The sequence below is a fragment of the Desmodus rotundus genome, chromosome 6, assembly GCF_022682495.2.
Source record: "Desmodus rotundus isolate HL8 chromosome 6, HLdesRot8A.1, whole genome shotgun sequence".
Classification (NCBI taxonomy): domain Eukaryota; kingdom Metazoa; phylum Chordata; class Mammalia; order Chiroptera; family Phyllostomidae; genus Desmodus; species Desmodus rotundus.
In genome coordinates, this window is record NC_071392.1 from 8,622,850 (window position 1) to 8,649,289 (window position 26,440).

At 40.8% G+C, this 26,440-nt stretch overlaps 2 protein-coding genes across 5 annotated transcripts in view; one reads left to right on the forward strand and one right to left on the reverse strand.

The window, feature by feature from the left end:
* Positions 1-19,899, forward strand: part of NT5C3A (5'-nucleotidase, cytosolic IIIA) — a 45,497-nt gene extending 25,598 nt beyond the window's left edge. The window contains exons 1-11 of one of the 4 annotated variants that reach the window (XM_024562959.3): positions 1,680-1,819; positions 2,503-2,593; positions 5,921-5,975; positions 11,576-11,674; positions 12,565-12,634; positions 14,037-14,083; positions 14,831-14,916; positions 16,438-16,527; positions 17,613-17,775; positions 18,525-18,725; positions 19,282-19,899. In XM_024562959.3, coding sequence (XP_024418727.1) covers positions 5,940-5,975; positions 11,576-11,674; positions 12,565-12,634; positions 14,037-14,083; positions 14,831-14,916; positions 16,438-16,527; positions 17,613-17,775; positions 18,525-18,725; positions 19,282-19,389 — 900 coding nt within the window. In that variant the 5' untranslated portion in view covers positions 1,680-1,819; positions 2,503-2,593; positions 5,921-5,939 and the 3' untranslated portion in view covers positions 19,390-19,899. Of the gene's footprint in view, positions 1-1,679; positions 1,820-2,502; positions 2,594-5,920; positions 5,976-11,575; positions 11,675-12,564; positions 12,635-14,036; positions 14,084-14,830; positions 14,917-16,437; positions 16,528-17,612; positions 17,776-18,524; positions 18,726-19,281 lie in introns of those variants that run through there. The other 3 variants (XM_024562961.4, XM_024562960.4, XM_024562958.3) reach the window with 3 other exon arrangements.
* Positions 19,900-23,259: 3,360 nt separating this feature from the next.
* The window catches only part of FKBP9 (FKBP prolyl isomerase 9), a 34,314-nt gene continuing 31,133 nt past the window's right edge, over positions 23,260-26,440 (reverse strand). The window contains exons 9-10 of the mRNA XM_024563116.4: positions 26,136-26,299; positions 23,260-24,587 (exon numbers count right to left, since the gene is read on the reverse strand). Coding sequence (XP_024418884.1) covers positions 24,411-24,587; positions 26,136-26,299 — 341 coding nt within the window. The 3' untranslated portion in view covers positions 23,260-24,410. The remainder of the gene's footprint in view (positions 24,588-26,135; positions 26,300-26,440) is intronic.

The following is a 26,440-nucleotide window of genomic DNA, read 5'->3' on the forward strand; positions in this document are numbered from 1 at the left end:
TTGCCAGCTGCAAGCCTTAATTATTCACCTGTGAAATGAGGCTAATAGCAATGTCTAGGGTTACGAGTGTCACGTGGGATGAGAAATGTCGGGTGCTTAGCAGTATCTGGCACATCGTAAGTGTGCAATAAATTTTAGCTGTTTTTAAAAATTATTTTTAAAAACTGTACTTTTACACTTTATGTAGATGCCACCATTTCTGCGGCTCTCCTGTATTACTGAACACGTAGATATTGGTCATTGAGGTGGAACCTTAACTCCAGCATTCTGTAGTTGTTGTTGTTGTTGTTGAAGATGATTTATCTGAAGTCATCTTTCGAAGTGATGTCTTAAAAATTCTTATCATCGCTAACTCTGTTAATACATGACAGGAGAGTTAAGTCATCGTATTCACCCATTAATACAGAAGTATTTTCAAAACGAACCACCTCGTTGCCCTGGAGCCCTTCGGCCAGAGTAGAGAAGACGTGCTCTTAGAGGAGCGTATATGGTTGTGCGTCTTCTCATCTTACTGCAGGAGAGCAGTGCTGGCTTTGTAACATTCCGCGCAGACTAAGTTTGCATCACTCGCTAGTGTCCTTTTCTTAAAGCCGTTCTTAAATTTGGGGGGTTGTTTCTAACAGAGAATACTGCTTTACAAAGTTTGATTACTGAAGGGTGGTGTGGATTTGATTTCTCTCGAAAGTAGAGGAGAGAAGACTGATATAAAAGTGCATTTACGGAAGGGGAGCTGAGCCCTGGCCGTTCCTGACGATAAAGCTGCCCGGCCCCCGTGGCAGCCTTTATCAGGCCCTGGCACACGGTGTTAGCACGCTGCAGTCCCAGCACTTGGGCGAAAGCAAGGCCGGCTCTCAAGTTGAAAACGCACTGAAAAAAAAAAAATCATAAAAGTTAAAAATGTATTCCTTCACAACAGATTGACTGCTTTTATTTCCAGCAGGAGAGGAACTTTTTTCAATTGTTTTTAACCATAAAAATTAGTTTTCAGTATTTGTGTTCAGAATTTTTTTTTCTTTTTAGCAAATCCATGCATGGTCCTGTTAAAATTGTCAGACAACGTAGGAAAATGAAACAAAACATTAAAAAACACTTCTTTAAGTCCCACTGCCCTGCAATAAAGACTGTTAGCATTCTGTTGACCGTACATACATGCATCATATCTTTTTTCCACGTGTCTTAAATGAGCTAATCTTTTAAAAATTGTAAAACATTCATAGCAAAAAACTTAACCATTTTAACTAGCTGTAAGTGCAGTGGCTTTAAGCACATTCACCCTATTGCACAACCATCAGCACCGCCCCTCTCAGAAGTCCTTTGACCTTCCAAACCGAAACTCTGTGCCCATTGGGCAATATGCGTGGCCCCTTCCCCAGCCAGCTACGACCTAATCTTTTTTGCTCTGCATTGAAGTACGTTATTCACACAGAAAAATGCACATGCCACAAGTACACTGACAACACCCCCCCCCCAAAAAAAAACCCACCATGAGGAAGGAAATACTGGTGTTCATATTGCAGTTCCTCTTTTCTTTGCACATGAAGTTGCCAGCGCTCTGCTGCTACAGATTTACCTTCTCTTAACTGACACGTTACTTCCATCAGTCGTTTTGTGTACACTGACTGGTGACTGGCTCCGAGCTAGCAGGCCTGTCACCGGAGCATAATAAAGCTCTGTGTGGTAATGCGTCACCAGCCTGGTTTTGCATAGAGCTCAGCCAAGGCTTTTGGGACCGCCCCTCCGTTGTACCTGTGCTATATTAGGACTTCTCAGACAGGAAGAATTTTCTTTTGCTGGTGTAGCTGGTCCGGTTACCTTCAGGGTAAGTGTGTGCAGTTCATGTAAACAAATGAGTTTCTCTTGCTTAACTTTATCTGATCCTTATATGGTTTAGTATCTGATGGAAATTTTAGGCATTTAAAAGCATAAATAAATTGAAAATAGAATGTATAATGCAAAACTGTAATTTGCAGAGATCTGAGTATGTAAAACTTTGAAGTGTCTTAGGTCTCAGAAATTTATAGAATCTAATTTTAAGAGCTTCTTGTTTGACATCTAGATGTTAAGGAAAAGCAAAGTATCCTCAGAAATCTCGTCTTAAGGGGAAAAACATTGTAAGATCCAATTTTGTTGTTCATTCAGTTGCTGTGGCTCAATTTTGCTGATAGCTACAAGCTTTGTGGATTAGAAACTATTTTTATGGCTAATAATAAAGGTAACTAATTCTTTATTTTGTGCCTCTGAGCTTTGTCCAGGATATCATGGAATAGGGTTATGCTGGTATGTTTCATGAATTGATAAGAGCTGGATCACTGTCTCTAAGGCTTATGACAGATTGCATATGGTAAATAAAATTCAGACATATTACCATGAAAGGGTGAACATTATGACTAAGTCACATGTAAATAATTGACTTCACCTCATTTTTAATATTTTTTTAATCAGGAAAATTAGCTAATGCAACAGGCCATTTCTTAAAGTATTTCACATGGTTTTTATTGGCAGCCTGTATCCAAGCATCTCTGGATATTGCTTACTACCTGTGCTGTGGTTCTAGGACAAATTCAAGGACAGAAGAACTCAGAGTGCCTCAAGGGTAATCAGAATAAATTGCTTAATTTCTATGTGCCTTGGTTTACCTCGTCTTAAAACACGCCATTATGTATTAGGGCAGTGTGGATGGGTAGGGTGGATGAATAAATTCCAGGCTCTGAAATTACATATTTTTGTAAGTATTCATTAAGTTTTAACTGAGAAGCTACGTTTTTACTATTTAAGGAAATTGCTATCAATTGCCAGTTTTTAAATAACTAGCCTTTAAAATCTGTTTTTCCTCTTCTACCTCTTTCTCTTCTCCTCCCACCTTTTGCTGTTCAGTTTCATTTTTGTCTTACGTTTGTATCAAGAAAGTTTCACTTTCCAGTTATGGTTTTTGTTTTGTTTTGTTTTGTTTTGTTTTTACTGCTGCCTTGCAATTTTAATTAGGGAAGATTATTTAAATGCCTTGAGAAACTGATTTATAATGCTTAGACTTATAATGCATAGACTTATAGTTTGATAGTTTTCCGTGTGCAAATTACCCTAAGAAAGTGTTGTTATTATTAAAAAACCGAGCACAGGACAAGTAATGCAGGTTGGTGAAGTGCAGTAAAATGGGTTCATGGTGGATGGTCAGTAGTGTTACTGACACCAGTCCAAGTTACACCACTACATGCCTTTCCTTAGGTAAATAGTACACCGTCTGCCATCCAAGATTTCATTACCTTATTGGTATGCAGTTTAAATGACTCGAGATCAAAATTAAAGCAAAATTATAACTTTCTGAGCTAGTTGGAATAAGGAATCAAGTCTTTCTCATTTCCCCACAAAACAGAACATCATAGGCCTTTAGCAAGTATTCAACTTTCATTCAGATTCTTTAAAACTTGTGTAAAGGCATGTAAATATTGTCCATGTAGACATACAACTTTTCAGTTTATTGATTTGTAAATATATTTTCAAGGTAAAGGTAATCATTTCAGAATGAGAGGCCAGGACAGCTGAAACCTCCAGTTTCCAAGTCTCTGCCACTCAAGTGCAGGTCTTCCCTCTTGCTTCAGTCTTAGCCTGGTCCTACAGTAGAGACCTTAACCTCCCACAGAGAGCACAGAGCGATTCTCTTCCACCTTCCACACTATCCAGTCCACGGTGAAAGATCCAAAGATGGCAGACTTCCAGACATCCTCTGAAGAGAGTTCACAGTTCAACGAGGGTGTTTTCTATTTTTGAACGTGTCTTCTGCACTCGATGTGTTTTTTCCAGCAACTCTCCTCCTGAAGCATCTGCAACAGATGACTGTTGGCAAAGCGAGCCAGAACTTTATATACCGAGTATAGGTTTACAAGCCGATTGGTTTAAAAATACCCTGCCCTCATTTTCTGTGTCTTCTTTAGAATTGTGCCAGAATGCTGACATTTGCGCCTTAGTCTTTACACTTTCATAATGCTAGTGACCTCGGGCCGTTTTTTGTGTTAGGCATGCAGTGTCTCTTTATTAATGTGAGGTGATTTTTGACAAGGATGAATTTTGGCCAGATCGCCAGTGGGGACTGGGAGGGGTGAAAGACCTGCACTTGAAGCTTGCAGAGTATCCAGATTATCGGAAATAATGTCCCAGAGTTGGAAACTTAGCAGTTGCAAATTTCTCATTACTCTGTTTGATGTGCGTTTTGCATAAATAAAATTTAAAGAGACCATGAGAAAGACGATTACTCTTTCAGCTAATAAACCGGCCTCTGTTTTCTTTTTTAACTAAGCACAAATGCTACAGAAGGAACCATTCTTGGGGGTTGGAGGTGGAGAGAAATCGGGCTCCTTGGCCGTGTGCAACCAAAAGAGCTCAGATTCCCAGATACTAAACTGTATTGTCACTGCTTGAGTTCTGTTTTCGTTGGGCCTTTCCTGGGTTTCACTGAGCATGTGGTATTTTTATAAATTCGATTGTACTTTTCCACATTCTCCCTCCTCTTCCTCAAGCTAATAAAATGCTTTTATTTAAATAGTGCCTTCTAGAAACATAGACTCCTTTTCAGATACTAAACATCAAAGAAAAATCATAAGCACTTAATATTGTATGCTTTGGTTTTATAAGTAAAGAAGTAGACTTGTAGGCAGCTTCTATGACATGTGTGTTTAAGAGAGCTGACTCGGGCAGAAAGAAGTTAGACCAAAAGTTACTTAAGTTTGACCTTGTTTGACTGTATCTACAATTACCTACTAACCTCCAAACTACCATATAATTACATTTTGGGGATGGTGATCAAATTTTTATGAGTTAGATAGAGTGTGTGTGTGTGTATATATGTGGATAACAGATACATTATTTTTTCACATGTGAAAAATTAGAGGCATCTTACTATTTGGAAATACTTGTTACTCAACTCTAAGAGGCCATCAATTGCAAGGTCATCACCTGAGTAATAGCTTTTGAGAAAGGAGTGAAAATACTTTTTTTATAAGACAATTCCCAGTTTCATGCACTTAAAATGGAAGGTGGGGGGTGGGTTTAAGAATTTAATAAGTTTTTATATATCTGCTATAACACATTGTAATTATCAAGAACACAGCTCTAATGTCCAACCTCTTTTACTAAAGTTTAAGAAAAAGTCTGATTTTTTCATCTTTCAACAAAGTTGCCCTTTTTAAATAGTGCTTTTATTATAAAATTTTACTTATGTAGAATACAGTAAAAGTAAGGTCATTGAGTACCAAAAAGTAAATAAGTAATTTCCTTATGATTTATACTGCAAAAATGAAAGAAAGCTGTAATAATGAGATATTTTAAAAAGTAAACATGTATAAACTATCAAAACCCCTGATATGATCATTAACAAATAATATTACATACCTATTTTGTACTAGATACTATGCTAGATTTAAACACAATTCATATTTTAGTCACATCATTTCACAAAATTAAAAATTTTAATGTGAGAAAATTTAAAGATGAAGTATGTATATCATGTTTCTCCTTTACATTCTTTTTATAAATTCCCACATTGATTTAGTAATAGTGATGCATAGTTTTCCCACAAACTTCATCCTGACATGTAGAGAAAATGCTGATAAAACATTCTTGTAATAAAGCATTTTCTTGCAAATATCTACTTCACTTTAACTCTGTTCAAATCTTCTTAACACCATAGAAGTTCTTAAAGGAAAGCTGCAGATTCTCCATACATATTTAACCCCAAACATTGTGAGACAGAATCAAGTCTTTATGGAGCTCCTTAGGAAAAAAGATGGCTTCAGTAACTTGGTGTTTAAACCATTCCAAAGTACCACCTTTGTGGGTCATTAACATGCAGGAAGAGACTGAAATGCATGCATGTCACGTGTACCTTTTCTCTCTCTCTCCTACTGTGACATCACCTGGGGAAATCCAGAAGATTGGATAACCGAGATATGACTAATCAAGATTCTGCTGTACATGTGAAAATGGTGGGTATTTAAATATTTCCAGTTCCATTTATTAATGGTGAATCTTCACCACTTTTATCTCTGCCTCTAACCAGATAGTTACTTAGGGGTCTGTAACTTTCTGCAGATCTTTCTTCACAATGTTTGACACACAATGGAACCTCAAATATTTGCTGAATTGAATTTCCACTTACCTTTGATACTTTTTGCTTGAAATATAATGTATGTTACAGTGTTCCTCAGCATATAAGATGGTTACCCCATTCTTTTTGTGCAAAATTTTCCTTGCTTAACAACACACTTAAATCATACAGCATGAGATATTTTATCTTAGCCCTCTGAACAAAAAATGACAAGCATTTACATTAAAAAAAACTTTGTGGACAACAGTATAGTTCATTGCATTGTGGACATTAGAGTGAGGTGAGAAAAATGTAGCCTTTGGAGTCAGAACTGGCTTCAAATCTTAATTCAGTCCTTCAGAGCTGTGCTTCCCTTGAAGGAGAGAGGGCAAGGGTCTCAGCCTTAAGGTAGAGGAATGAAACCACCGACGGCTTCGTGTTGTCCTTATTCAGTTTTCCCCGATCTTTACTGAGGTATAACGGACCAATAAAATTGTAAGATATTTGACATGTACAATGTATGATTTAACATATGTATACAATGTAAAAAGATTCCTCTATCTAGTTAACACATCCATTACTTTTCACATGTTTACTTCTTTAATTTTGGGGTGAGAACATTGAAGTTCTACTCTTTCAGCAAATTTCAATTATACAAAAATATAAATTTCACTATACGATGTTACACATTAGATCCTCAGACCTTACTCATCTTGTTACTGAAATGCTCTTATTTATATTAGTGAAAAAAATATGTAAAGTGCCTGCTAGCACGTAGTAAGTACCCTCCTGTATTATGTTAGTGTTATAATTATGTAAGTAGCATAGTTATTTATACATGTAGAAAAATTATATCCATTCTCCATATTCACAATTACAAAATTCTAAAAATCACAATTTCCCCCATGATCTCTTTCTTATTTTTTTTCTTTGTTTTTTTTTTTCTTTTTTTCCTGTTCTTCCTCTTCTCTATTTTCTCACTGTGTTTCTTTCTAGCTTTCTGGTTTGAGCTTATAAACCAGAACAGACTTAGCATGCACACAGCTGTAGTGTGTAACAGTTCATAAATCTCTTGTTCAGCCTCAGTTTCCATCCAGTATGTGATGGGAGGAGAGAGCTCACTCAAAAAGTTGTGGTTAAGCTGGCGTCAGTGTAGTTACTGCTGTTAGGATGAAGCATATGAACTTCCTGTTTTATATGTCAGATATGGTCCGATACTGGCAATTTCACATGGTTCCACCTACCTCGTGGATGTGAACTTAGCCTCCATTGCGTGATTACTATTTGATTATTTGATATCGAGTTTGAATATCTGATACGTAGCATTAAATCAGTAGAAAAACACTTTTCTTGTTTGGGTCCATTTATTTTTTTAACCAAAATGAATGTAAGTGGTGTAGGAATGCCCTACTGTATAAATTTTCATTATTGGGTCCAGGACCCTGTTTTTGAAGCAAGTAACCATGTAGTCAACCCACAAAAAGACTATGGAAGGAAGAGAAGCCAAAGATGATGTATACTTACATTTTTTACTATCATCGCATTAATTTACACACTTTTTGCCTTAGGTTTGCTTTTCTACAAATGTTGATACTGAAGGTTGAAAGCTCCTTAGGATGTTAGCCTCAACTTTTCATGGTCTGGCTCCACATCTCTACTTCTAGACTCTCTCTCTCTCTCCCCCTCTCTCTCTCTCTCTCTCTCTCTCTCTCTCTCTCTCTCTCTCTCTCTCTCTCCCTCCCTCCCTCTCCTCTCCACCTTCCCCTCCCCCCCTTCCCATGTACACTTGGGTTTAAACAAACAGAGCTGTTTATCTTTCTCCCACGTTAGACCCTGCACTTTGATTCCTCCCCAGTCTCAGCATAGCCAAACCCTGCTTCTCTCTGAAAGCCTAGCTTAGCTGGCTCTTCGTCCTCTGACCCCAGCATAAATAATCTCCATTGTATTTTATCTGGGCATCTGGCAAGGTAGTAGTTATTTGGGTTCCTTATTATAATCTGTTATAGAATATGTATGTTGAGTATAAGAAGTATATCTTACTAAAAGTTTTGTATCGCTTACAGACCTGCTTAACACAGTGCCTTATACTTAATGACTGTGTGGCCAGTGAATGAGTGAACGAATTTGGCCTATATGACCTTACTGTGGAGACCGGCCAAATATGGGGGAGGCCAGGGAGATGGCGATCACTATAAATTAGTCGTGCGTAATCATCTAGTAAAACCACAGAGTCAGTCACCTGTGAGTAAACGTGCCCGTCTGAATAGGCGTCTACTTTAAGCTCTACTTTTCGTGTAGTTCCATAAAAATCGTAGCGCCCACTCCTTTGTGCAGTGCAGTGAAGTCTTTTGATTACACCAGATGTTAACATTAGAAAACAAAGGAAAAAATACATCCCCTGAGATTTGTTTGGGCAGAAATGCTTAAGTACTTTACAGTAATTTTTATGTAGGCTATTTTCAGAAGAATACTAGGACAGTATTGTGGCTGTACCGTGGAGCTGCTCATTTATGTCTCGTCATGTATATATCTGAATAAATGTGTCTACAAGATATCGAATAATCTAACATGGCCGTAGAGCCTTGAATAAACCTGTATGTCTTTGACATCAGCTTCTTTAGAAGTCATTGCTTTTTGAACAGGTCAGTAGACGAACAGGAGTTTGTTTGGTCTGCACAAATACAATATTGTAAAGATTGGCCGGGATAAGTGCATGTTAGGTTTTTCTTAGTCGTCTTCAGTGTTGATGCCGATTAGGCTCCAGTCAAGCAGCACGTCCCAGTTCTTGTCAGGGAAGCCTCTGTCCTTCCCCAGTGTTGTACATCATGGCCTCGCGGAATGAATTCGTTCTCTTTTGTTCACAAATGAGGGAAATGTTCAGCCTTGTATTTATCTTCCATAAAATTGTATCATAATCAAATTCAAAAGTCTTTGGACAACTCGTAGTAACCTGCCCATGATTTGAAGTATCATGACTTCATGTGCACAAACAGGTGTATGTGCACCAAACAGGATTTGAGGAGGTAACAAACAGTGTGACGAAAAGCACACTCCTGCAGTGTGCTTCTTAATGTTCTGATATTCCGATAATCTCTGACACATTTCAGGTGTATTTTAAAACATATTTCTTAGGTCCATTCTAAAATATTTGAATAAAATGTCCAAAATCTTAGAAATATTTTAGTGACATTTTATGTGTTCTGCGGGGTGGAGGGTAGTGTTTCCATGTAACCCAAGGCAGCTGTAATTACGAATTTTATATTTCTTACACCTGTGTCCACCAGCCTCTTGTGTTCTCTGGGGAAAGTAGCTGCTCTTTAATCCATTGTTGTCACTGCTATTTCATCCAGTGGTATTTGCATACTAACTTCTGATCCTCTTAAAAGGAATGGTTGTGTGTGATGCAGAAGCAGGGACACACATGCCTCTGGCCATGGGGTCTCCTTCAGACTGCCGTTGGGGAGAGTAAGCCAGTCTAGACATCGTCAGCCTAGCCAAAGTCTTGGTGCTCTTCTCCTGTCCATTCTCAGAAACTGGAGGATGTGACTTGCTGAGGCAGGATGTCTTCCTCAGTTTGGATTTGCTGAAATACAATGTTCCATTTTCTTGGTGAAAATGTAGTCAGTGACATCAGTATTTTGTTGCTTTCAGTAACGAGTTAGTTACTGGATCAAGCGTATATTGATTACTAGGCATCTATCTCTTACGGTAGAGGCAAGAGCAGAATTTAGTTGTTAGGAGATGGACTTACTAGCTGAGACATTTGTAACTTCCAGTGCCATGGAACTGACATTCCAAAACAGCAGTAGCTCCTAAAACTCAACAGGTAAAGCAGTGCCCCTCGTCATATCCCTAGCATCTAGTCAGACCGTCTGACACAGAGTGGACCCGGGTAAGTCTTCGTTAAGCACATGAATAGAGTAATGAATGAAAAAAAGGAATCGAGAAACAAGTGCCTATCTGCTTGTCTCATCTATTGAAAAATCACTATATATATTCAGATAACCTTCCTTAATCAGTTAAAACCCTTTAAAGCCCAGTTACATCCAAAAGATCACTGTGTGAAGGTCACTTGCATTGTAGCTTAACCTCTCCCACTTAACTGCGGCTCTTTAAAAGTAGGTGTATTGTGGGTGCTAGTCTTTCATTTATGGAGAAAATGTTAATGTTAGCATTTCTCTTTCCTGTACCTTTCTGAATCCATCTTCCAGTCTTTGGAGAACATTTTAGCCTTTTTCTGGTTTTTCTAATTTTGTTCATTATGTAGCGACAGCATGGGACCTGATAGACTCACCTGGTCAGGTTCTGTTGTAGCAAAGATACAAGATCTAGGAAGTTTTTCGTAACTCGTGTCCTTCACACAGGAGAAGTGTGTTAATATTGGTGATAACATACCAGGTAATATGATGTAAAATAAATGAAGCTTGTCAGGTACAGACCAGTATAGAACCTTGATTTGAGGTTCCGTCACTGTCTTTTTGTACCGTGGAGCCTGCTGCGAAGTGACCCGAAATCTCCTTCTCCCCGTCTACTTGTACGTGGACTGTAAGTGCCGCACTCGCGCTGAATTGACTCTGATCCATTTTACTCTGGAAGAAACATTAAATTGCTGAGAAACACCAGAGCCTGCATAAACCGTCCCTGTAGCAGCCTAAGCCCCAGGGGTCTAATGTTCTTCAGTGGTTGTCCTGACTTGAAATAAATCTGTTGTGAAATTTATGCCAACAACAGTGATGTTACTTGGGATATAGTACAATAAAGGAGCAAACGTCTTGAAGTAACTTTTCAAATTAAATATAATTTAATTATCTGTACAAAGGTAAATGTTTGGGGACTAATCATGTAATATTTGTTTCCTTTCTGCTAAAAAACTTTTGGAAAAATAAATATGAATACAAACAATTTAAGCAGAAAGATTCTTAGAAGAAACGTCTTTATCACAAAGTTCAAATATATTCTCCATTCAATTCTCACATTCTATTTTGGTTCATGAACTCTGTTGAAAACATTTTCTTATAACTATATGTGTAATAATACTAATTTCAGACAGGCAGATGCAAAAATACGCTATGAGGAGATAAACTGTGTGTATATACATGCATGTTTGTAATCAGAGAAATGAAAATCATGAAAAAGAAAATGGTTATTTGTTTATCTTTGGGTAATAGAACCCCAGACAATTTTTTTCTGTAATTTCTGTCATAAGCATGTATGACTTTTATAATTAGAAAAATTACACTCTCTGATAATGTGTTAATTACAAATGTAGTTTTGTCTTAATCTTCTAGATGGAAAACTACTGAGGTGCTGTTAAAATTTTTGTGTATAAATGGTAATTTGATACCATTTATACACAAACAGGCAAACAAGAGGTTTGCTTGTTTTTATATAATGCCTCAACATTTTAAAACCTTTAAATACTATAAGCCTCTGCTTGGTATCAAAGGAACCCGAGAAAAGAGGAATTAAAAATAGTCATTTAATGTCCTTTGTTTTTAGATGCCAGAATTCCAGAAAAATTCAGTTCACATCAAGAACCCTGCAAGAGTAGAAGAAATTATCTGCGGTCTCATCAAAGGAGGAGCTATCAAACTTCAGGTGAACAATTATCAAGCAGCCTTCATCGCTAACCCTTCATTCCTGATGTTCAAGTGGACACGTTCGTCTGTTTTGCAGAAATCTGAGCTAAGAAAGTTCAGATAGATAAGTTTTGCCTATCCTTTCAGAATGTAAAATCTGAAAGATATATCTAGAGTTGGTAAAAAATATATAGAATACCCTGTTGGAAACAAACAAAAATTCATAGCCTTAAAATAAATTTAGCTTTTCTTTAGTAGTCAGTACTAAGTTAACTAATACTGTGCATAAGTATTAAACTATTTTAAGAATAATATCAAGTATGTACAGTTTCAAGTTGCTCCTCCATCTTTTTTTTAAAGATTTTATTTATTTATTTCTAGAGAGAGGGTAAGTGAGGGAGAAAGAAAGGGAGAGAAACATCAATGTGATTGGTTGCGTCTTGCACACCCCAACAGGGGACCACCCAGGCCACAACCCAGGCATGTGCCCTGACTGGGAATCTAACCTGCGACCTTTTGGTTCGCAGGCCAGCAATCCACTGAGCCACACCAGCCAAGCCTCTTTTAGTTTAATTGCTTTCACTACATTTTTGTACAGCAACCACAAGTGGGTTGAAATTGTGCAGTGGTTTTTTTTTCTGTTGGATAACTGTAACCATATTACCTGCAATTGTAAATTCCCATACTGATTAATCAGATTTTATGTGGTAACAAGGATCAAATATGCAAGTTGTAGTTAGGGTAATTTTCAGGATTTTGTATATGAACTGCATTAGAAAACGCAATGTAAAGGAAATAACTTACAGTGGAGACCAGGTACCAAGCACAGTCCTGAGCCTTTAGGAAGCTTGCAGCTCGGGTCTGGACTTGCAACTGTGTTTTCATAATGCCTCTTCCCTTTTCTTACAGATAATTACAGACTTTGATATGACACTGAGTAGATTTTCCTACAAAGGGAAAAGATGTCCAACATGTCATAGTAAGTGTAGCACTCATAACAAAATCATGAAAGTAATCATTATTTTAAGATCCTCTACCTATACTACTGTCTATAAGATTGGGGGGGGGTTCTTCTTTTTGGACATTGGAAGGGAGGGGTCCTGCTTTTTCTTCCTTGATTAGACGGGATTGGGTACGTTCAGTGTGGAATGGCTGTAGACCTGCTTTTTCTCACTACATTTGGAGGATTTATTTTTCCCCATGTTATATAAATGGCTATTTCTTGTACGGTTTTGGTTGCAAGAGGAATAAAGACTTCAGATTTTTTTTTTCTCCAAATGTGGTCTATTCGTTATTCAAAAAATAAATAAATGGGTTTAAAATTTTGGATTAACCTTAAGAAACAGTATTTATCAATTAGTTACACTTTCTAGGAATGTTACTAAACTTCTGTGTCATTTATATGTAAGTTAAGTTAAAGAATAAGTTAGGAAATAACTATAAAGTTAAAATGTGTTGCTAAGACACCTTTTTTGTCTCGTTTTCCGAACATGGTGGTGAGCTTCTAAAATAACATTCTTCACCCTGACAGAGAAGCGGTGACGCAGGCCCTCTCATTCACAGCTGGTGCGCGTGTGGTTTGAGACATCATCCCGATCAGTTACATAAAAACCTAAAAATCATAGCCTTTGGCCCAATAACTCCTCTTTGGGAAATTTCTAATCAATTAACCCCAAAAGTTGGGGGGGATGCTGTATTTACAGAAATAGTGGTAACTAACTTCAATATAAAATTATCTATAGTAGCAAAAGCTTGGAAACAACCTAAGAATTTTAACACTGTAGAAATAGTATCAATGACATCTTGCCCACGTGCCAGAATATATAGCCATCAGGAGTGATATTCATGGAGAGCTTTTAATCATATTTAAAAAATAGAGACTACACTGTGAAGTGAAAAAGAAAGCAGAATTCAGACATATAGATTTAGTTCAATCTCTTATCTGGTTGATAATGCATAAAACTTTAAGACTGAAAGGAAATATACTAAAATGTTAGTAATATATTATAAGTGCTAAAATTATAATTTTTTTACAATCTTTATTTTCCAGATTTTCACATTGTTTATTAATGTTTTATTAAGAAAAAAAAACATGTATTTCAAAGATGGATTCCTTGTTTCCATTTAATTACAAAGGATGGTGTTAAGTGGACCAGTCAGTATACAATTCACAGTGTTTGAAGACTTTAAATTGTCTAGCTCAGTGGTCTAAATGGGCAGTCACTAAACCATGGATTTTAAAACCATTAGATTCTCTAAGCTCCACCCCAACAATTGTAATGGTCATACAAGTCGACTTGGCATTTAAATTTAAAAGTAGTAAGTTACTCGTCAATGAGAGTGTTTCTTCTTCTCCTGACTTGTTTGCTCTTTCTCTTTAGATGTCATTGACAACTGTAAGCTGGTTTCAGATGAATGTCGGAAAAAGGTAAAAGCACTGACAGTAATCCAGTTACTGAAAGACATCATTACCCTTTTTGCCAGAAAATTTCTTCAGATTCATTCACACAGACAAGAATGAATGCAAAGTGCTTATAGCCAAACATAGTGCACAGTAAACACTCAATACATGTTAGGTTTAGTCTGTGGATTGTAGCACTCAAACATTTTAGAAAAAAATATATAACAGTAGTTTTTTTCTTTTTTTTTTTTTTAAGATTTTAGTTTTTAATAGCAACAAAATGTACATGAAAAACTTTTAAATGATTGCCAAAATATTCTGGTGTCTTTACATTACCTGGAAAGTTAAAACTAAACTACTTTGGTTGTATGCAGGTTTTATTCCCTTAGATTTATCAGAAAATGGCCTTAGTTCTCTGCTTTTTTTCGAGTAGGTGTCTCTGTGTCTAGAGTCCAAAGGTGAATCAAATTTAATACTTTCATATGTAAATGAAGATTTTTTGTACTGATAGTTTATTAGTCAGTTTCACTGAATGCTGACCTGAAAGTACTTAAATTAAAAAAAGAGAGACAAAAAAGGTAGCTTTTTGCAGGTATATTTAGTTACATGTGAACTAAAATTAACAAAGATCTTTTCAGTTGATACCTGTATTAGGTAATCATGATCTAATCTTTACCATTTAACGCTTGTTTGTATTGTTTTGCTTTCTATAAAACTAAGCAGAGTAATGACAACTCTGCAGTCCTCACAATTACGGTATGTGTTTCTTTCCAGTTACTGCAGCTAAAGGAAAAATATTATGCTATTGAAGTTGATCCTGTTCTCACTGTAGAACAGAAGTACCCTTATATGGTAGAATGGTAAGTGTGTATTGGACAATGGGATGGTTAAAAAAACTGTATTAGTTATACTCATGGTTTGTTTTCCCCCTGTTCCGTGTGTGAATAGATTGATGAGTTGTCTAATGACTTAGAGCAGTGATTAAATATAACAAAATAAGCTCTAACTCTCTCGTCATTTTCACAGTCTGGAATTAGTTTTGTTTTTTTTGGGGGGGGGGTTTGGTGAAGATTGGTAGGAATCAATTTATAATTCTGCACTTAAGCCTTAAACTTAAAACAAGAATTTTTGTTTTCTTTAAAGTATATGGACAAGATGTGGCTGAGTATATAAAGAAAAAGTGCTAGGCTATAGATGGACTCTGAACTGAGGTGGAACCAGCAGGTGACAGGTTCTGAGACGTGACCCTCTGCTGAGGGCCGCAGAGCCCGCTGAAACACTGCATCAAACCCCAAGAAGGCACTGTTACGAGAAACGCTAGCAAGTGGGTCCAGAGGAGTCCACTGAGATAATCCCGGGAGCTGGGGCCATTCCACTCGAGGAGCGTTTCCAGGAATAGAGAGCTCTGATTTGAGAAGCAACATCGGGTGGTGTTAGAATCTTAAGAGACCAGAAATGATGCTATTTGTAGTCATTATCCCATCACCTGAGTACCTTGCACACTTTATCAATATTTATGGTATAAGATGTTGAAAAGAGATTAGACTTACTTGACATGCAGAATTGGAAGCAGACTCGGAAGGCTTTTAAACACTGATTTGCAGCATGACGAAAGGACTGACTAGCAATTAGAATTTTCTAGCAATGGTATAAGGTTCCCTGGGAGAACAAGCTCACTGACAGGGTGGGAGCCAAACCAGAGAAGGGGTTTCACTGAGGCATATTATAGGTATCAGGTGGAGAGATTCTAAAGGCCTGTTGTACTGAGATGGTGTGATTATAGGTGCTTTTATGGAATGATAAAGCACCTGTATGTAGGAGTGGGCAAAAGTAGGTTTACAGTTGTGAGTACACGAAGCACAGGGTTATCCTGGTATTGCTTTTCCATGTGAACAACTGTAAACCTACTTTTGCCCACCCATATATAAAACTTCCCATAACAAGGACTCTCCCTCTTGCTCACTAGGCAGCATCTTCAGTACTTAGGCATTCATGAAAATTCAGACCACAGACAGGTGAAAAAATGTCTTTGCTCTAATTCCTATTGCAATCAAAGAAATGATTATGCCTCGTGAGGTCGTAAGTCTCATCTGTAGACCCAGGACAGGCTTACTTACACCTAGTATCCTCCCATTGTCTTGTTAACACATTTAAAGTGAGCCAGAGTTCAGGGAGAACCAGGAAATCCAGCAAAAACATGTGTATCACCTTTTGAGACGTGTGGGGTATACATTCATTAGTGGTGAACTTAAAGATCTGAAACTTAGTTCCAAAATATCATGAATGAAATACTGCATGTTCTCATACTGAAGAATGCTTTGTGATAAAGATATTTTAATTTCCTTTCATTGACTTTGCTTTTCTTTGGTCATCAACTCCAGGTACACTAAATCACATGGTTTGCTTGTTGAACAGGCTTTACCGAAAGCTAAACTTAAAGAAGTCGTGGCAGAATCTGACGTTATGCTCAAGTAAGTTTCTTGTGTATTTTTTGTTAATTGTCTACAGACTTGAATTGTTGTTACACGTTGCATTCAAGTGTGTATTTTTATTTAAAAATGTATAAGAATATCCATAAAGAAACATAGAGTATGCCACCTGTCACATAGTAAAAGTGGTTAAGGAATTTAGAATGGCATGTTAGATCTTGGTGTAGAGAATAAAAGCCTGTGAGCTTAAAGTACTAATTTGCATTTCCTTTCTCCAAATTAAAAATTTCAAAACTGCCCTGACTCATGTGGCTCAGTGGGTTGGGCATCATCCCGCAAACAAGTCCCTTGAAAGCTATCTCTAGGAAAGTTGAATCTGTTTTAGCAAATAATAAATATATTTCTTATAACATGAATTATAAGATATTAACATTTAAAATCTTATTTTTCAATTCTGTTTACTGCCTCTTAACCTCTTCAACTCACTGGGCAAATATGATGCGCTTTTTTTGTGATGATGCTACATCTTTAAGGCAACCTACTTCTGAGAAGGAAAGCATTAAACTGTCAGAAGGAGTGAGAGGATAGCTATTAAGTGTTTCATTCCTGTGTTGGGCAGCTTATCCAGTAGCCCAGGAAGAGTAGAAAGGGAGGAAAAGATTTTCAGATGAACACATGACCTGTAGCTCCAGGTCTTCGGCAGGAGGTGCCAGACGTGAAGAGAATGCAGCCCAGTCCCTGCCACTCTGCTTTCTAACGATAGGGACTGCTTGAGCAGAATGACAAGCAAGAGGTCTGCCCGCTCACCCTAAATGGGCCTTTCAAGGTACGGTTTGATTATTTGCTGTTCAGTAGTGTAAATTCTGAACCATAGGCTTATGCACATTCAATACGAGTCTAAAATCACCTGATTTTTTTTAGAATTAATTAAAAAGGATAAAAAGTTAACTGTTGCTTGAAAAACTTGTACTGGTGTCGGACATCAGTAACAGCCCCCTCGGGCAGTGTTTTCAAATGAGAACCAAGTGAGCCACAGAATTAGGTAGAAATATTTAAGCTTTTTTATCACCTAAGGGAAAAGGAGATAATCCTCGCTTTAACAGTCCTGTTGCACCTCCATCTTGCAGGGAAGGATACGAGAACTTCTTTGGTAAGCTCCAAAAACACAATATCCCTGTGTTCATATTTTCGGCTGGTATCGGAGATGTACTGGAGGAGATTATGCGTCAAGCTGGGGTTTACTATTCAAATGTCAAAGTAGTGTCCAACTTCATGGATTTTGATGACAATGTAAGAATATCAAGTTATTCTTTATCATTACTTTTAAAATCTGTAAATATTTTAATCATGTAAATGCACTTGTTATTTATGACTTCATATGTACTAAATGAGGCCACGTTGATAGGCCCACTGTGGGACTCGTCCTCTCTCCCAGTGTTGTATCTACATCCATGTTTTATTTTTATTTATTTTTTTAACTTTTTTTATTCTTATTCAAGTACAGTTGTCTCCACTTTCCCCACAGCATCCCCCCACCCTGGCCGTCCCTGCTTGCCACCCTTGATCCTACCCCCTTTGATTTTGTCCATATGTCCTTTATCAATGTTCCTGAAAACCCTTCCCCCCTTTTCCCCACTATCCCCTCCCACCTCCCCCACATCCATGTTTTAAAAATAACTCTTCTTAAACTTTTGTTTCCCAAGCTATAGACTAATATTACAATTAGTAAAACTTTTTAAAATGTAACTTAATACAACAACACTAAGGAAAATTAACATCTGTGGATGGGGGGAAAAATGAATTAGAACTGATGTCATTTGAACAAGTTCTTCTAATGAAGACAATATATGATGCATAGAACAGGACCTTTTGGTTAGGAACCAAATGAACAGTAAAAATTGGACCTTCAATTTGTGTTCACCATTTAAAGTCTCTGGAAAGTTTTAATTCTCAGAGTCCTTATCTATTGTGAGTGCGAAACTACAACAACTAAAATTTGCAAAGCCTGTTATTTCAAAGGAGTTACATGTCTTTAATAGGGGGTGCTCAAAGGATTTAAAGGAGATCTAATTCACGTGTTTAACAAACACGACGGTGCCTTGAAGAACACGGAGTATTTCAGCCAACTGAGAGACAACAGCAACATAATTCTGCTGGGGGACTCCCAAGGCGACTTGCGAATGGCAGACGGAGTAGCCAATGTTGAACACATTCTGAAAATTGGGTACCTAAATGATAGAGTGAGTATACAAATCTGTTGTCTAGTTTCCGTTTAGGAAGAAACCAGGGTGGAACTTGACAGGCGGTTGTTACTATCAGGTCCCTGAGAAAGCAGTTCCTTTGGAGCCATCAGGTGTGCTCTTCCTTCCTTTCCTTCGCGATGAGTAAGGGAGTTGGGATGTACAGGTACACGCTTACAGGTGTGGGGGAGGGAGGGTGTGCATATAAAAGGCCTCTCTGGCCTCTCCCCACCAGATGCCAGCAGCATTCCCTGGTCATAAGAGTCAAAAATTCAGACCCTGCCAAGTGTTCCTTGGGTACCATATCCCACTGGGAGACCACTGGACTAGAGAGAATTCCTTTGGGGAGAAAAGCCCCCATGCGGGAGAATTTCTCTATGAGCCTTAAAAATCAGACTACTTAAGAGTATTGCTTCATTTCAGATGTTTTAAGAAAGTGATTTTAATTTACCACGTGCTGCCCAACAGACCTAAGATCAAACAATGAGGATCATACTGGAATGATTTGCTTCTTCCTGTATAGTAAGCTGTCTGGCTTTTTGTTGTTGTTGATTAGGTGGATGAGCTTCTAGACAAGTACATGGACTCTTACGACATTGTTCTAGTAAAGGAGGAATCCCTGGAGTTAGCCAACTCTATCCTGCAGAAGATTCTGTATAAATAAGCAGTCTTCAAGACAACGTCTCTCCTGCGGGTGCAGCTGATGCAGGGACTGCTCATGTGCTCATCTTGCGGAAGGACTTTATTTATGACACATCCTTGCTCTTGAAGTACTTTCAGACATGTTGAATCCATCAACCAGCAGTTCCTTTCTCTCCACGTCTCCCAAAACACTCCTCACCATGTTTTTTAACATTAAAAAACCTACAAGTCAAAATTTGAAAAATAACTCCCTACATTTCCAGAGTGAATTTGTAGTTAAATGTTATCATTGAAGTTTTGGAGTTTTTTACATGTGTGTGATTTTAAGTACTGCCATTTTTGTATTTTGAGTGAATTATGCTGATTACCACCTTCTGAAACTGTGTTTGTTATTTTGTTTTGGGAAAATGGAAATTTACCCGAACATACTAGCACTTGGTGTTTGAAAAACTTGGAGTCCACATACCACTAATTATTATAAAATGTTGTGTATTGATGCACTGACAATAAATATGAAAAGCCTTTTAAAGTCTACCGGCAAAACTATTATTATTCATTCATTCAACAAATATTTATTAAGCACCTGCCAGGTTTAGCTTGTGTGTTAGTGACCTGTGAATCCGTGGCACAGAGGCTGTTGGGAAGCAAGGCATAGCTGGGTGTCATCCTACGAAGTCAGGAACCATCATTGCCCTCTATAGTCTGACTCCTTGCTACAAGTTTCTGCTGCCCCATAAATGCTTCAACTTGCCATTGTGATAACTCTGGCCCTGATTCCAGCCCTGTAACTCCAGAGCCGTGACGAGCAGCTAATTGGTTTTCTTAACACAGCTGAGCTGTGATACGCGAAAAGCACAACCCAACTGGTTCTGGACACGCGGTGTGGTCACCATCTGTAGCCCACCCAGGTGGCAGGGAGGCAAGGTCCCGGAGATGCAAACCTTTGTCCTGAGGCAACCCATCCCAGCCCTCCAGCACAACTTCTCATTGCTACAGTCAACAGTGCAAGTAAGTGCTGGCGAAAAGCAGACTATTCCCTGCTTAGCCGTATCCAAATTCAAACCCCAAACCAGGTTCCTGAATGAAAGCAGACAGCATGCACGGGAGTGTCAAATTATCTTGAGGACTTTTTCACGTCCAACAAAATGAGGAGTCTCTAATCTCCTGATAGCTTTTTACCCCTATATTTCTGTGGGAGCTTGCCCTCCTGGCTGTTTTCCAAAGGAGTTTATAGGATGCTTCGACAAAAAAGCATATTGCAGAGTGTCAGTGTCAAGAACACTGCATTTACAACCTGAATTCAAGTAATGCCTCGAACCTTGAAGGTCAGTCACCTCCCTGTAAAATGAAGGCGTGGTCTCTACAGCCCCTTCTAGCCACTTCTACAGTAAGCTGATTATCAAGCCAAGGTCCCTGCCTCTTCCACTCTATGCCTGTGACCCTATCACATCTCACTGCCCCTGATGCTACCGATGTTGAAAATAACGTATTTTCCAGACTATAAGATGCACCTCCCCCCCAAAATTTGGGAGGAAAATGGGGGTGCGTCTTAAAGTCCAAATGTAACTTACCTGGCTCGCTGCAGGATTTCTGCTTTAAAGGATGCCATTAAATATTTTACCACATTTTTTCTTCACAATTTTTTTTCCTACTTTCCTCCTCTAAAACCTAGGTGTGTCTTGTGGTCCAAAAAATACGGTATTTGTTTCCAACTTCAGCTTTCAGAGCTGTATAATGCAGCCAGTAGGAAAGGGGCTACGGAGCCTGGATTTGGCTCCTCTTCCTACCCCTCAGTAAGTGTGAGACCAGGACGAGTTGTTTAAGCTGCATCTCGGTCTGCTCACCTGTGCACTGGGGTGATGAGATAGTCTCTGGATTGGGCAAGGAGAGCTGTGCCCTGGAGCGGGGGGAGCTGGAGAGAAGTGGATCGTTTCCTGGGACATCTGTGTGTGCATTTAAAATTTGTATTTGCATTTGGAATAGCTTAGCACAAGTACTCAATATTGTTAGGTTATCCACCCACAAAAGTGTAAGCTGTTATATCCCCCAGCATAATCTGAGTGAACTGGTAAAACAGAATACCTTTTGCAGCCCTACTGATCATCGCTAGTGTACAGTAACTGCCACATCTCTAAAGAATACCATTAGCCAGTAGGGTTTGTTTGTTTTTTTTCAGTTTCAAGTTTTACTTTATGAGGCAAGGCAGTTTTTAGTGCTAAGATGAATAATTTTGAGGAAACTGGGAAAAAAAAAAAAAACTGTCTGCAATACTAGCTCATTCCAGAGTGATTTCATAAGATATCACCATCCCATGGCGTAACAGACACCAAAGTTGATGAGGCAGATTACACTGTTGGCAGTTCTATCCAGAGCTCAGGTTCAGGGTTTCCTCTGGTGTACACTACAGATAATCAGGAAGGAAGACACATGTGACCTTCAGTGACTAATCCTGAAACTTCTCGAGGTTACTGGGAATTCAACCATCACACTAAATTTTGTACTTAGTCTGATATTTCAGCACAAAGTAGATAAAAAATGCCTGAGATGTCAGGGACACAGGCTTTGAAATAGGTTAAATTTGGATCTGAGCCTTTGATCCTATGATGTGCAGCAAATTTCTTAACTTTTCTAAGCTTTGGTTTCCTCATCTGCCAAGAAGGGTATTAGCTCTTGAGGTGAGGATTAAATGAATAGTGAACAAACAGTTTAGTCCTTACTGTGAGCTGGGTTCTAGAGAAACCATAGTTAACCGATCAGACCTGCTTCCTGCCCTCCTGCACTTTCCTCCATCCTAGTGGATGGTTCAGGGGGAGAAAAGAAGCTGTTACATGTAAGACAAGTATTTTGAAGAAAACACAAATAACAAGGGACCTACAGTCAGGCTGGCAGTTTACAAACAAAAACACGCTAAAGGGTCCGTCTCTTCTTGAAGCTGTACGGCCCACAGTCCTTAAGTCCTCCAGAGAAACTTAACTTTATTCAGCCAACCTGTGCCCCCAGTGAAGAAATTCAAGCAGAACCAGCTAAAAGCTGGGGTAGAGAGTAAGCACAAGGCTTTATCTCTGCACAGATACATAAGGGTGGTGGAGGGGGGTGGGCCCGTGCGATCCAAGGGCAGTTCTGCAGAGCACGGTCAGCCTGCCAGGCACGAGAGAAACCCTGTGCAATGAAACTGAGTGACCAGCTGCACCTGCTAGGAGAGGGGTAAGGAGCGTTAGTGACCCTGGCAGCAGCAGGCAGAAAGCCCTGGGCGTCTCCGTTCCCAAAAGCACCTGGAGCCCCTAAGGTTGCTTCTGCAAAAAGTAAACATTTGCTTATTAAAAACCTAAGTACATACATACATGTATTAATAGTTTCCCTCATCCATGTGCCAGTTACTCTCCATTTGCTCCCATCCTGACCCTCCCTGACTCATGCTCCACCTTTCTCTGACCTCCACCACCGGTGCCCAAGCTCCCTTCCCCTCTGGTTCCAACTGGGTTCAGCTCCTGAGGGCCAGTGGCAGCATGGACATGTGTCTCTGCTGCAGCAGCAGCCTCGGTGCTGGGAGCAGCTCAGGCCCTACCCCGCTCCCACCGGACGGCCCTGCCTGGGCTCCTGCAACCTTCCAGACCCAGGCGGGAACTGCCTCCCAGGGTTGCTGGTCACCAGCTGTCCTGGGTCCCCGAGTCCTATCCACACCTCTGCAACAAACAGCCCTCTCATTAGCTTCTCTGCAGAAGTCCCTGGGAGGGTGCCTGTCACCTGGACCCGGGCCCTACACCCCCTATTCTATACAGTTCGGTGCTCTCCCAATTGCACGCAGCACAGTCCTACTGGGTTTTTATCCGACTGCAGGGTTTGTTCCCACAGGATCCTCTCAGCCTTCAAATAAACCACCACAGAGACCGACGAGAGACTTCAACATTTTATATATGGAAAAGGTCAGTTTTCCAACATTCAACTGAACGAGTGCATGGTGTTTTCACGGACTCCCTCAGAGCTATGTCAGCACAAAACCGTTTAAATTAGTAAAACAAAGCAGTTTCAGAAGGGAAACCCTGCATTACTTCGGGGTGAGTGCCACCACCAGTTGGGAACAGAGGACGTAGGGTGGTTACTGCATAAGGGGGGGACAGGCCGGCAGGTGTTGTGTCCTTGTCTTCCTCTGCAGAGCGAGGCCCAGGCTTTAGGGCACTCCCTGTCCAGAACACAGATGAGCAGCAGAAATACGTCACCTTATTTACGCTTATCTGTTGGGAAGACATACGCACCTTGGCCATGGCGATCTACTCTGGAGTTCGGCTTGGCCACCAGCCCTGTGCATACCTGTCTGATCATCAAAGGGTTCAGTGCACTGTTGGACAGAGCGATGGGGACAAGAAAGAGGGACGCAGGGAACCCCACGTGGCAAACGCAGGATCAAGTTCTCTACCCGTGGTCCTACGTGCCTTTAGTTTGGCCCGCTGATACCCAAGTTACCCAGCCAATCAGAGGACCGCAATGACGAGGGGTGTGATTAACTGGAAAAGTGTGTGTGTGTGTGTGTGAGAAAGGCAGAGGCTGGGCCTCACCAGAAGATTGTACAGGCCACTGAGAAGTTTTCTGGGGCTTTCTGGGAACCCTGCTGGGACATGCCCTTTGTTTTTTTTCTGCCCATTTGGACAACCCTTGCAAAAAACACCAGCAAATTAAAAAAAATTTTCTTCATCCTCTTCACATAGATATCCTGGACCCTTTTTCTTCTGTTCCCTCCAAGATGGTTATAACTTCTGTACGACACTATTTTCCTTTAATAACAAAACTACCCAGGAGACCCACAAACAATGGTTGGCAGGAAAGCCTTTTCCATATCCTACACAGCCCACGCTAAGTCACTGCGCCCCGGTTTTGTCTAATATCACTGGCATTCAGCCTAAAATTCTCAGCACGTGTATCGACGCAGCCTTGATGTGTGACCCACTACCACCTGCTGACAATTCACCTTCTCAGAGACCCTCGCGTCTTCATGGCACACCGTGTCACGACGGGGGCCTTGGTGTCACACGGTGGCTTGTATCTGGGTTAGAGTTCATCGTGTTTGGACTCCTGGTCTTTGAGTTTAAATTCCTCCACCGTGACCTTGCCGTCTCCATTCCGGTCCTGGTTGGTGAACATATTCTTCACAATCATCTCGGTGTCAAAACCAGGAGCCAGCTTCCCTTTGCCAGAGGCCACCTGGGCATGGATGTACTCCGAGAACTGGAAAGGGGACAGGATGGACTCTGAGACAGAGCGGCCGGGGGCACCGGGCCGAGTCATGGGAGCTCCACAGCCTGGCTTGTTCGCCAGGTGAAGGTCAAACCCCCCACAGGAGCAGGCAATGTGCGGTGTAGCTCCTGGACCTGTCCTGTCTCCCCAAATCAACCCCCACCCTCAGTTCTTCCCTAATGCTGACCCCCGGCCCTCCAGCCTCGGGGAACCCTGCTGCCCACATCGATTCATTCACACATGAAAAACCCGTCATATCTGCCGTGTGTGGAGCAGCATCCTAGATATACATCCTGCCCTTGTTCTAGCATTTTCTAGAAGAAAAGACACACATTCAAAAGGAACACCACCAGTAAGTTGCATGTCAACTTAGAAAGGGAAATGCTCTAGAAAAACCAAAATGTAGAGCCAAGTAAGGAAGATCAAAAGTACAAGTGGGTGAGGGGGTCGAAGTATCAACCCGGTGGTCAGGGTAAGACCCAGTGAAGAAGGGAGACCTGGGCTAAGGGGTGAAGGAAGTGAGGGAAGGAGCCTTATCTAGGGCGAGTCTCCCGAGCAGAGAGCAGAGTTGGGTGTGGAGGCCAGTGCCTGCATGCAGGGCGCATTCACAGACCAGCAAGAGGAGAGTAGCAGGAGGGGAGGCCACGGCGAGCAGTCTGTGGGGGGCCTCTGCTGGGCCTTTACCGGCCACGGTAAGGACCTGGGAATTGGGAGGCTTGCTTCTACAGCGTTCTGAGTTGCAGCAGGCCGTGATCCAACTTTTAGATCAGAAAACAGACTCCTGAAGAGCTACCAGTGAGGCGAAAGGAACACTAAGAAAGTGGGGGCGCCTGGAAACTGGGGGAAGAAGGTGTCGTGCAAAGGAGTCAGACAGTGAGGACCGACTACTTGACTCAGCAATGGAGAGGCACTGGTCCCCTCGACAAGGCCAGGTTCAGCACTAATGCGAGCACGCCAGTAGCCGGGGAAGTGCAGACGACACGCGAGAAAGGGAGAAGGCTGGAGTGATGTCCTTGAGCAAGCAGGCAGGGAAAGGATGACAGCTGGACTCCCCAGGGCTGTGACAGGTCCACACAGGGGCGTCTGGTACGGGAGAAACAACTCAGGATCGAGACGCTCAAACAGGGCTGTGGGTCCTGGCTCCAACCACTGGGGAGCTGTGTGAGCTTGGGCACAGTGGCTTCCTCTGAAAAATAGGGGCGGTTCCACGGCTGCCATGAGGGCCAACCAAAATAACGTGTGTGAAACACACTCAGCCAGCGGCAGGTATGCGTGGGCCCCCAGGAACTGGGAACCCATCCAGACCTGTGAGCCCTGAATCAGTGCCTGTACCTCTCCGGGCCTCAGTTTCCTCTAAGAGCTTCACCTTAGAAAGCATGCGGGACAGTGCCAGGCAGGCACATGAGTGCACAGGTCACCACAGGAAATAAACTCAGGTGTCCCCACACCCTGAGAAGCCTTCCCCTTCAGAATGGGTCCCCAGGCACGATCAGGCTCCCTGAGCTCCTTCAGTCCCACTCGCCTTCAAAGGTCAGTTACCTCTTCCAGCAGGACTTCTCCATTGCCGTCCCTGTCGATTTCTTCAAAGAGGTTCGGTGACACCTCGCCATTCCATATGAACATGTAACCCTCAGGCAGGCCGGCCACCAGCTCCAGCAGCTCGATGTCAAACACCAACACGGCACTGCCCGGCACCTCTCCATCTGTCTCGGCGACAGGGAGGGGGCAGGTTAGCGCCATGCGGCAGCAGAAAGGCCCCCTCAAGCTCCCACCCCACCCCGGGCTCTCACTGCCGCAGGGAAGGCAAGAAAATTCAGCAACAGCATGTGGTTTTTCCAAACTGT